Source organism: Echeneis naucrates, chromosome 12, assembly GCF_900963305.1.
Source record: "Echeneis naucrates chromosome 12, fEcheNa1.1, whole genome shotgun sequence".
Taxonomy (NCBI): Eukaryota; Metazoa; Chordata; class Actinopteri; order Carangiformes; family Echeneidae; genus Echeneis; species Echeneis naucrates.
Window position 1 is genome coordinate 11,135,190 of NC_042522.1, and position 10,244 is coordinate 11,145,433.

A 10,244-nucleotide genomic window follows, 5' to 3' on the forward strand; every position below is an offset into this window, starting at 1 on the left:
AGCGCGACAAAGGACGCCCGCATGCGTACTGAAAAAAATGCTCTGAATGTTATTTAATGAATTAGCTGGGACTTTTTTAAAAATTAAAAAAGTAATTTTGAAAAGACATTGGCAGTGGTCTTATTCTGTGTAAACTTATTCTCAGAGTACTCTACACTGTACTGCCGTCTGTTGTAGTGTTACTATGGTTACAGCGCACCTTATTTCCGCGCTTATTTCCAGTACATTCATGGAGTTCACTGGGAGCAGTTACAAGGGGGTCATGAAAAATGGCAGGTAATTTACTGAAATATAACCCTTATATAACCCTTTAAAATAACACCGTTTACGCAGTACAATTTGTTACACAATTTAACACTAAACAAATTGTTTCGTGTTAAAAGTCGCCTGTTTACACTGTCAACAACCTCCATTCTCCCTCAGGATTCAGGGAAAGGGAGAATTTACCTTTCCCACCGGGACCAAGTATGAGGGAGAGATGAAAGACGGGATGTTCCACGGCAAAGGAGTGCTAACCTTTCCAAATGGGAGTAAATATAAGGCCACATGGGAAAATGGCATCGCAAAACAGGTGAGGAGAGTCTGTACATCTGTGTGTGTATCTCTGTATGTATGTGAGCATACATGCATCCACTTGCAAGATTGTGTGTTTAGCATTGGTTATAGTTGATATCACATCTGGTCCCTTTTAGCAATCACTCACCATTACTGTCATAGTTATTAGGTTTCTCTCTCCTTTTCCTGTTTGAAGCTGTAGCGTCTCCTGCTCTGATAAAATCTTCCATGGGCTTTTACCACAACAGCGATCACTCCAATTATTATCATCAATGCAGTTGCGGTTCATGTGAAATGATAGCAGCTCTGAACCGTGACTAACCTTGGCCTACACTACCCTGCACCTGCAGCTATGCCAGTCCAAGAAAACCTTCCATTCAAAACAGGCCTAAACCAGCCAATAGACCTTTTCCTTCAAACAAACCTTCCCAGGCTGGGGTGGCATATTATATAAGAGATTAGATCAGAGATTTAAGATACTATTTTAGTGATATATATTTTATAAGAACTGCAGGTTCACTGACATGGCCTCAGTGGACCTGTGCCATCATTATTGTCATTAGTTACACCTGTACTTTTGCCATGACAGAGTTGAATAGCCACACAGGAAAAGGTCAGCAGGTCACACTAGGCTAAATCTGTTACCCCAGCTGTAACAGATTATTACAATTATAAATCCACATCTTTGATACGCCCCTTCTCTTCTCTTTGTATTTGATCTCTCAAAAAATACATACCTTAAAAATCCATGTCATAAAATCTAAATTTGTGCTATTTTTGGTGACTGCAAAGTATTGTTGACAATGAATAAAAATTTTACTGTTACTCGCTGGTTGTTATTTATTTAAATAGCTTTCAATATTCAATAATTTCATCCTTTATTTGAAATCCATGACACACCCACACTCACACACTAACATAGCGCATCAGTTAACACAATATACCAAAAAGACATATATTTACACTTTCCCTTATTGGTACATACATACATACATCTGCTGATGTTTTGAGATTCATCTCTATGATTTCTGCCTAAACTAGAAGACAATGGAGGAAATTTTAAGGTCTCTTTTGGTGTTTGAGCACTGAAAAGTGACATTAGAAAACCTCATCAGCAACCTATATATACAGAAACAATGTCTTGGGTACACAGGGTAACCTCCAGACCTCAATTTTGGCAGTTTTCTCTGGAAATACTTTCTTCCTGCAAAGAAACAGTCCCAAAAAACAGTGAGGTCTGTGGATTATCTTCAGCAACTAGGACACTGTTTCTGCTGTTGAGGTTGAGATGTAATTTTTTCATTGCTTCAAGGAGCACAAATGGAATTTTATTTGCTTCTATTGTACTGGGGTGGTTTCAAGATGTGGATCTTTCAAACATTTGGCACATAACACTGAAACTATTCATTGCCAGACACCATTAAATGCAAGTAGGAAATAACTTTTTTTAAATTCAGGAGCATTACATTTTAATTAAATTTTTAATAGAAATACAGAATGAAGATAATGTATTGTATTATTTTCACTGTGCTTGCTCACCAGGGGTCTTACACCTTTGCTGATGGTCTGCAGTACCAGGAGAAGGACTGGGACTACTGCAATGGTTATGACAGACGCTTTTACAGCGAGAGGTGCAATGGACTACGACCAGCAGGTTGGAATTCATTTATTTGGACACATTTTCTCTCATTCAGTGAAATGACTTTGATCTGTTCCATTCCAGAAGCATTTCCATCATCAATCACTGAGACAGTTGTCAGCTGACATTAATAAACCGGCATAAGAAAATAATTCAACGCAAAACATCTGTTCTGTCCATTCAGGAGAATCTCACCAAACCGATGTTCATCCCGCACACATTATTCCTGACTGGTGCTACGATTGTGGAGATGGTTTCTATAACCCCACAACAAGAGTTGTCACATCATATTCAGGAAGATTCCTCAGGAATGCAGGTGAGACAGAAAAGTGGTGTTATCACTCAATCAATATAGTGCACATCAAATCCCTTACTTTGAATTATGGTAATAAATCTTCACGAGTAAATAATAGGTACCTACAAGTACGCATTACCTGACAATTTTCACATTTCCATCATAATTGAAATCCTACATCCCTCTCTGAATGCTTACATTTGTTCACGCTGTGCACATTTTTTCCACAAACTCAATGCCGAATTGTCTGTATCTGTGTGCTGAGTAATATCCAGACACCATTGCCTATAGTGCCAACATCAATAAGAAAGATTAAAGAAAAGAGCAAAGACAAAATTACTTTTCAAATTAAGCACAAAATGTTTTATAGCCAATGAAACAGATTACAGTATTATATTGAAACCTAACAAAGCAACATGATTTGTATCTACAAGTGATCATAATTTGGAAAAACATTAATTCCAATAATCATGTTGCTGTTGATTTAAGCTACATTTCCAATTTTCAATCTGCAGCGTACACATGTCTTAGGGTGTTCAAAAAGAAAATGAAATTGCATCTACATGGTCAAACTAATTTCTGTTGAATTGCTCTGCTATAGACATTCTCTCAGTTCCTTCATGTAGAGTCCACATGTTTCATATTTCAACTGTTCTAATTGGTCTATAATTTTATGTTATTCAAGGAAGGAAACTAAGTTAAATTTTATACAATCCGCTAAATCAGGTCTGAGGAAGTCTTTACTGCATCCCTGTGTAAAATTACCAACTTTTCAGCAGCAACATCTTAACATTCCTGAGAAAATGCAACTTAGAAAACACTTTTTGGGGGCTACTTTCAAACATAGCGAAGCTCTTGAATCGAATTTGTCTCAGGCAAAATCCTTCGTCCTTTCTCATGTTTTAATAACTGCAAGTCTGAAAGGATATAGTGAGGCCATGTGGGAAGGATTTGATAACAGTGAACCTATGGAGTGATGCTAAATGGATTATCCTTGGATATTCTGATGGAAGATTACTGCTACAAGACATCTGATAAGCATGCTTCTAAAGGCTTGTTCAAGTTTTTAGTTTTTTGTTGAAAGTAGAAAATTCGAGACACATTTTTCCACTGAATGCGTGCACAGTTTTGGAAATCTGGATTTGAAGTGAATGTGGTTTGTCAGGTGTCCATAGAAATCTCAATTTTTTATCTTCTGCTGGTTATCTCTCTCTGCCATGCGTTTGCATAATGTTGTGAATATTTTTTTTTTTACCTGAAAGGAGGATAATGCTGATCTACAGATAGCAGCCTTTGAACTAAGCCGTTTTTAAATGTTTTTTGCCTGTCCAGTTCTATTGCTGTACATAAAATGTGTTTGACGCCACCATTTTCGGCAATTCCAGCAGCATGGCTCAAAGCATGACAGTATCAGGGTGTTGGTCAGTCGTTCACTTTTCTCTAGACTGAAAAACCCCAACAGCTAATGAATGCACAGTTGTGGAAGTTTGTACAGGCATTTTGTGGTACCCAGAAAATGAACTCTACTTTATACTTAGAGACCTAAGCATGGGTGTAAATTGTATTCTTGTTGTTAGGCATGTGCCTAACCCTATCTCAACAAACTGCAGGGAGACTGAGTAAAATCATACAGGACTCTTGCTTTTAGTTGTAGAATGCAGGGAGCATTTCCAGTGTTCCTCAGTCATTTAAGAAATAAGACAAATTTCAGCTTCAATGTCCGTATTTTTACCTGATCATTTCTGTTTTATTTTGTATATGAATGAATTTGATTGTTTCTTACCTTACAAATGTAGATGTGCGTCAAAAAAGAGACTTGATAGAGGTAGAGGTGGTATGACTAACACACTCTGTAAGGCTTATGTGTAATTTTGGGCATAATATTTGTATTCAAAGGAGCTACTTGCAATATTATACATATTAATTCCACCAACACACAGATCTCATTTACATATGTGCATATGAGGCATATGAGACGGAAGGAAACAGACGAGAGAGAACCACATCCTCACCAGATGTCATCAGCATGTGAAAGAAAGCAAAAATTCCTTGATGCGGGTTGTTCATCATCATTATAGTTCTGGTATTGATCAGTGGAATGATGGAGAGAGAGGGAGTGATAGGGAGGAAGAGAACAAAAGAGGAGGATGACAGGAAATAATTTTTTGGAAGTTAAGATGCCAAAGAAGTGGAACTGAGCACTTTCCAACAATGTTCTGTCCATGTTTTGATTTAGATAAATATGTAGTAAGACAGGAACTATTTTGTTGATTTGTGCCTTGTTTCTAGTGTTTAAGTGCATTTTTGTGTAGAGATGTGTGTGTATATGTAGTTTCTATAGATCACATACACTTTGTGTGCTCCTCTTCTCATCTTGGTATACAATTCTTGAGAAGAATACCCCTGTATCCTGAACGGATTTATTTTTCAACCCTTGGAGGTGAAGGCACATTTGTCAGAGTGGGTGTGAAGACAGAATTTATTGCCTCATGGCTTCCGCCCAGGATGAGGGCTGTGAGGATGATGGGACACAGGGAAGACCCACCCTCCCAGTGGGGACCTTTTCTGCCAGAAGGAAAGAGGAAGAGATGTATTGTATGTAATAGTTACAAGTGGTAGATTTAAAACAAGGGAGCAGTAAGCCAGTAAAGATGGTGAAGACGAAGCCTTATATCTAGAAAGTTGCAAAAATGGCGCATATGGAACTGTTTTAAAAACAGATGATTCAAGTTTCACCCCCTGGAACTAGATATTGTTGCTTGGAAATAACAGGCTAAACTTTACTCACTGGCCAAAGCTGACCTATTGCAAAGTCCTGCCCTCCTTAGTTACCGTTACTAACTTGGACAAACAGCCATTCTTGGCAAAGTGCCAGTCACAAAAACAATAGGATCTGTGGCTAATATTCCCCAAGAGGTAGAGAGTATTTTTGGAATTGAACAGATTTTTTGTCATCAAGGGGCTGCTGATGGGCCTGCATAGAAGAAGGGATTCATAAGGAGTCCCAGCACACTGTGTGGAAAATAAGAGCACAGAGGATGGAGAGATGGAGAAAGGTGGCAGCGTCGTGTAGAATTATTAAGTGGGAACCTCCAGTGCCGCAAGTAAGCTGTGACATTGCTAACTCTCAACAGTAAACTATAGTCTTCAAAACTTCAGGATAATAATAATATATCATTTAACTACAGGCTGCTGTGGCTCAGGTGGTACAGCAGGTCGGCCATGAATAAGCTTAGAGGTTTCTTACACCTGTCAGTGTATCTTTGAGCAAAATTTTAAACCCCAAACTACTTAAGGGTAATAGTTGGGAAGCATTTACTTAGTCATCTGTTAGGGGGCATAGACTAAATTGACTGCAATTAAAGGGAACGGTCTGTATAACCAGTGGATGATGGCAACTGCCTTCCTTGCATTTGCATTTACTCATTTGGCAAACACTTTTATCTGAAGAAACTTACAATAAGGGGCATCAGTAGAACTTAACTGATGCATACACCACTGGGTTGACATTGGTCATTGTTTCCTGTCCTCTTGCTTAAAAGAAAATTGACTTGAAAGGCACTTTTCTGCCAAATTGGTTTTCTGATTAAACTTGAGAAAAAAAGAATTCCATTCATGTAGAGGCAGAAGCTACAATGCCAATGGATTTTACAACCCTCGAGAGGCTGGGTCACATCATCATTATTTACTAAAGCTTCAGTGACTGGGTTAGATAATGGACTGAGCCAGCAGTTGGAGATCTGTTGGAAGTTTTTTTTGTTTTGGAGACACTAAGACAGGACAAATTATTATATTACAGATGAGCTGACAGAAGAGTTCTTCTCAGCTGATGTTTTTGTCACTAAATATGTTTGCACTGTGTAATCAGGTGTTCAATAGTAAAAACAAATATATATTTGGCTTCATTCATTACATTTTTGGGAGTGTGGGGGGGGGATGAGAAAATGGGATGGCTTCCATGTCAACTGTATGATAAAATTGTTTTGCCAATAGAGTAATAGGGGTAGGGCTTCTTAGAACAATTAAAATCATAGGGATCATATCTGATCTTAACCCTGGTAATTAACACTCCATCTGGCTTTCAAACACTGCTTACAGTTAAAGGAATTAAAGGTGTTTACTGATTGAGATCTCATTTATGGTTTGATTTAGTTTTTCATATTTACATTTTATTGCAATATGAAAACATGACAGTAAAGATGTTCCTTGACTGACACCTCATTCTGTCATAACTCTGTTTGAAAAAGCCAACATGCTACAACACAAGGAAATGATTACTGTTACATCTGAAACACAAATCACATAATCAAACAACTAAATATTTGAAATAGAACACACTTAAAAGGGCTTTAACCCAAACTGCCTGAGACACTTATTTTTTCTTTAATTCATCATTGTTGGGTAAGATTATTGCTTAAGTTTTTAGATACAATGTAAAACATTTGCATTAAAAACTATAATAAAGAAGAACAATGAAGGGAAAAGATACATAAGCCACATCTACACAATCAAATCTCCCCGGCTCACTGATTGTGCACGTTCTGTTATTACAAACAAACACACACTCACAGCTAGTCATGTATATTCTCTTTTGGCACCAGGCAGCGGCACTCAGCAGTGGTGCAGGAGACAGCAGCAGTTCCAGCAGGGGCCATGTGTTACCATATTGTTTGTAGCACTTTCCTGTTTCTGAAATAACGGCTTCCCTTTGAAACTCTGCGTAGAAAGAGTTCCACACTGAACACATTCCACTGCCAAGGAAAACACCTCTGGTGACCAAACCACGGCCCCTCCCTTAGTCCCTGTCCAGCCGAGGTGTTTCACAGACAGATAAAATCAGCCAGAGCCCTGGGGAGTGGAACAAATCCTCACGCTGGTTTTCCTAAAACTCTTCTTTTTCATACCTATTAAGAATGAAAATTCACCATAAAATAGGATTCCCAAGTTAATCCTGTGAGTGTGACAGATGGATTGATAATTTTAAAGATCGGTATCTTCCCTTCAAAGTTAGACAACCCCGTTGTTTTCAGTGATGTGATCAAGACACAAAACCAGGCTGTGTTTGCAGTGAATTGGAGACAGATGACTTATACATGTACGACTGAATGTTTGTTTGACTTTCACATTTAGGTAAGTTTGATTCACTGCACTGCCTCCAGTTGGAAACCACAAAATGTTTTTATATTAGCATATAATGACCATGTTTATTGCTGCTAGAGTAAGTCCTTTAAGTTGAGCTCCTCGTCCCTCTCTGGTCCAGTTTGTCGCTTGATGAGATCACAGCCGTACCGGTACTGTTTACATGGATACTTGGATAGTTTTTTTTTTTTTTTTTAATTTCACCATCAAATTTCTTCATGCAAATCACTAAGATGTGATTTTGCTCTTGCTAATTAAACCATGTGTGCCTGTATTTGCATTTGTGTGTGTGTGTGGGTGTGTCTGTCTGTTAATTCACCACCATTAGGCTGGAAGGAAACACTTTTCCTTCAGAGTGTATTTTAAGGATTAAGATAAAGACACTTTAACAAGGTGCTATTATCCCCACACTCTATCCTGTTTACATTTAACAGTCCGTGCAGGTTGTTGCAGTTGAGATGGATATCAACCAGAAAACTGCTTAATAAACTGGTTAATAAGTGACGGCTTGTTCTGCCCTTATCTGAAATTTCACGTTAAGACACAAGCAAAATGTTTTTCATAAAATATATACCTGAGAGGAGCACCACATGGGCTGTGACTTAATTTATTTACATGTGTATTTATGTCGTAAATTCACTGACTCACAAAAACGGGTACATCCGGATCACAACAATGTCCTGCCATCATCAGTTTGCAGGAAATGACCAAAGTGTCACACACAGCCACCTGTGCCCTCAAATAACTCTAACTGCCAATTACACGTGACTTAAATCCTCAGATAAACGCCGCTATACAATCTGAAGAGGGCAGAATTACAGCAAATATGAAAATGCCCCCATCTAAGCATCATGAGGCGGCTGAGTGAGGTCAGTCTTATGGCGACACGTAGGCTCCAATAATGACCTCTCACCGGCGCGCGTGGCACAAAGACAGACGAAGTGTTGTTGCGGCAGCTGCCCGCGTGTCCGATCTGTTCAATTGACCTCCGGATCAGAGCAGGTAGAGAGGAAGAAAATCAGACAGCCGGAGAAAGAGAGGAGGGCCGCTTCGGGGCTGAAGTGGCTGTTAGTGTCGACGCCCATTGCTGGCAATTACACACAATCAGCCGGAGAGCTGCAGACCTGCTCCTCTGTACAATGGAGCCCCGCGCGCCGTGGAACCTGGGGGTGAAGCCCGCGAGCCGCTCAAGTGCGTGCAGCTGCACGCGCTCCAGAGAAAGCTCACTTCCCCCGCAATTAGCTACTCATTTCAGTTTTAACAATGAAAAAGTGCTGTATTATCAGCTCCTCTGGCAGTCGTTTCGGTATGAAAAAAAAAACAAAACAAAACAACAAAAACCGGCGTCCATTTTTGGGGTTATTATTTATTGGTGTCTGAAGTGGCTCTGAGAAGTTATTTTCTCCTAATTGTCAGGGTTATCTCGATTTGACAAATTTATTCCGATTCTGAATGGCACTTCACTTTTGCAGCCTGACACCCAAAATGGCCCGCAGTTTAATTGTTTCAGCCACTGGTTATTATGGATTTGATTGTAACGCTTTAAGTGAGTTCAGCAGTGAATACATCCCTTGCTGTGAAGCCCGGACGCTTCAGCCGCTGCTGTTTTACTTCTCCTCCTTTCAACATTGGTCCAACGTTGAGAAAAACACAGTTAGCTTTCATCCAAACTTGTTTGTTTTTATTCACCTCTGAGCTGACTTCTCAGTCCTTTTATATGACATCTTTTCAATAGATGACTCGGAGCACGAGTGGATTGTGCGCACTTGTCGGAAAAGTTGGGATGAAGTTGTTGGCATCGATCCAGGAAAATCTGCTACAACAATACCCGAAAAGACCAGCAATATTAAATGATACCTTTCTGTGTTGCTTATATATTTACTCTATTTTCTTTTTTCTTTTTTTTAACCACTCAACATTTATTGATATTGATATCAAACCTATATGAAATTGTCTTGGCATTGTCTTTGATTTTGTATAATGAGTTAAGCAAACGAATGGTTTCATGGTTTGTTTATCACAATTTTTCTTTTATAACCCTGCAGTATTTGCAACCACTGCCTGTCAGTGCAGCCATCTTCATTTTCATAACACTGTCTGTGTATGTGTGTGTTTGTGAGCTAGAGAGGCAGAAAAGGGGAATAGGGGGAAGTCTGAGAATTTGAGGGCAAAACAGTTGGCCCATCTTTCATCCACTATGTTTAGTTGTTCATTGTGCAAATATGCTACCAATGAACCAATGCGTGTTGTATTGTGTACGCAATTATTTCCTGTTGTTAACCAAATCTAATTTGGTTGTTAACCAAATCTCAGTGTGAAGGTGTAATAGAATTGTTTTTTTGTTTTTTTCATGAAAAAAAGATCTTTCAAGTTGATCACAAATTAAATTTCTTAGCTTAAATTGATGTAATTGCAACAAAATAATCAATTGTAATACTTGGCTAAACATTAATTCACTGTTCTTTTTATATTTGTTGTCAATTGCATGCATTGTGAAATCCAAAAAATTTTACAAGTTAGTAAAATTTGATAAATTTGCATAGAAGAAACAAAATGTTCCAAATTTCTATTGCTAATTGTCAAGCTACGATGAAAGCGCACAAATCTGTAGAGTGA

The 10,244-nt window shown here is 38.7% G+C and overlaps 1 protein-coding gene across 1 annotated transcript; it reads left to right on the plus strand.

Moving 5' to 3' along the window:
- Positions 1-229: 229 nt before the first annotated feature.
- On the plus strand, positions 230-9,482 carry morn5 (MORN repeat containing 5). The gene is made up of 5 exons (XM_029516387.1): positions 230-276; positions 424-571; positions 2,098-2,209; positions 2,379-2,510; positions 9,364-9,482. The coding sequence occupies exons 1-5, from the start codon at positions 230-232 to the stop codon at positions 9,480-9,482; spliced, it is 558 nt and encodes a 185-aa protein (XP_029372247.1).
- The last annotated feature ends 762 nt before the right edge of the window (positions 9,483-10,244 follow it).

Coding starts and splice junctions, on each gene's coding strand:
- morn5 (XM_029516387.1), top strand. CDS start 230: ATGGAGTTCACTGGGAGCAGTTACAAGGGGGTCATGAAAAATGGCAG. Junction 277..423: donor GGGGTCATGAAAAATGGCAG/GTAATTTACTGA, acceptor ATTCTCCCTCAG/GATTCAGGGAAAGGGAGAAT. Junction 572..2,097: donor AAAATGGCATCGCAAAACAG/GTGAGGAGAGTC, acceptor CTTGCTCACCAG/GGGTCTTACACCTTTGCTGA.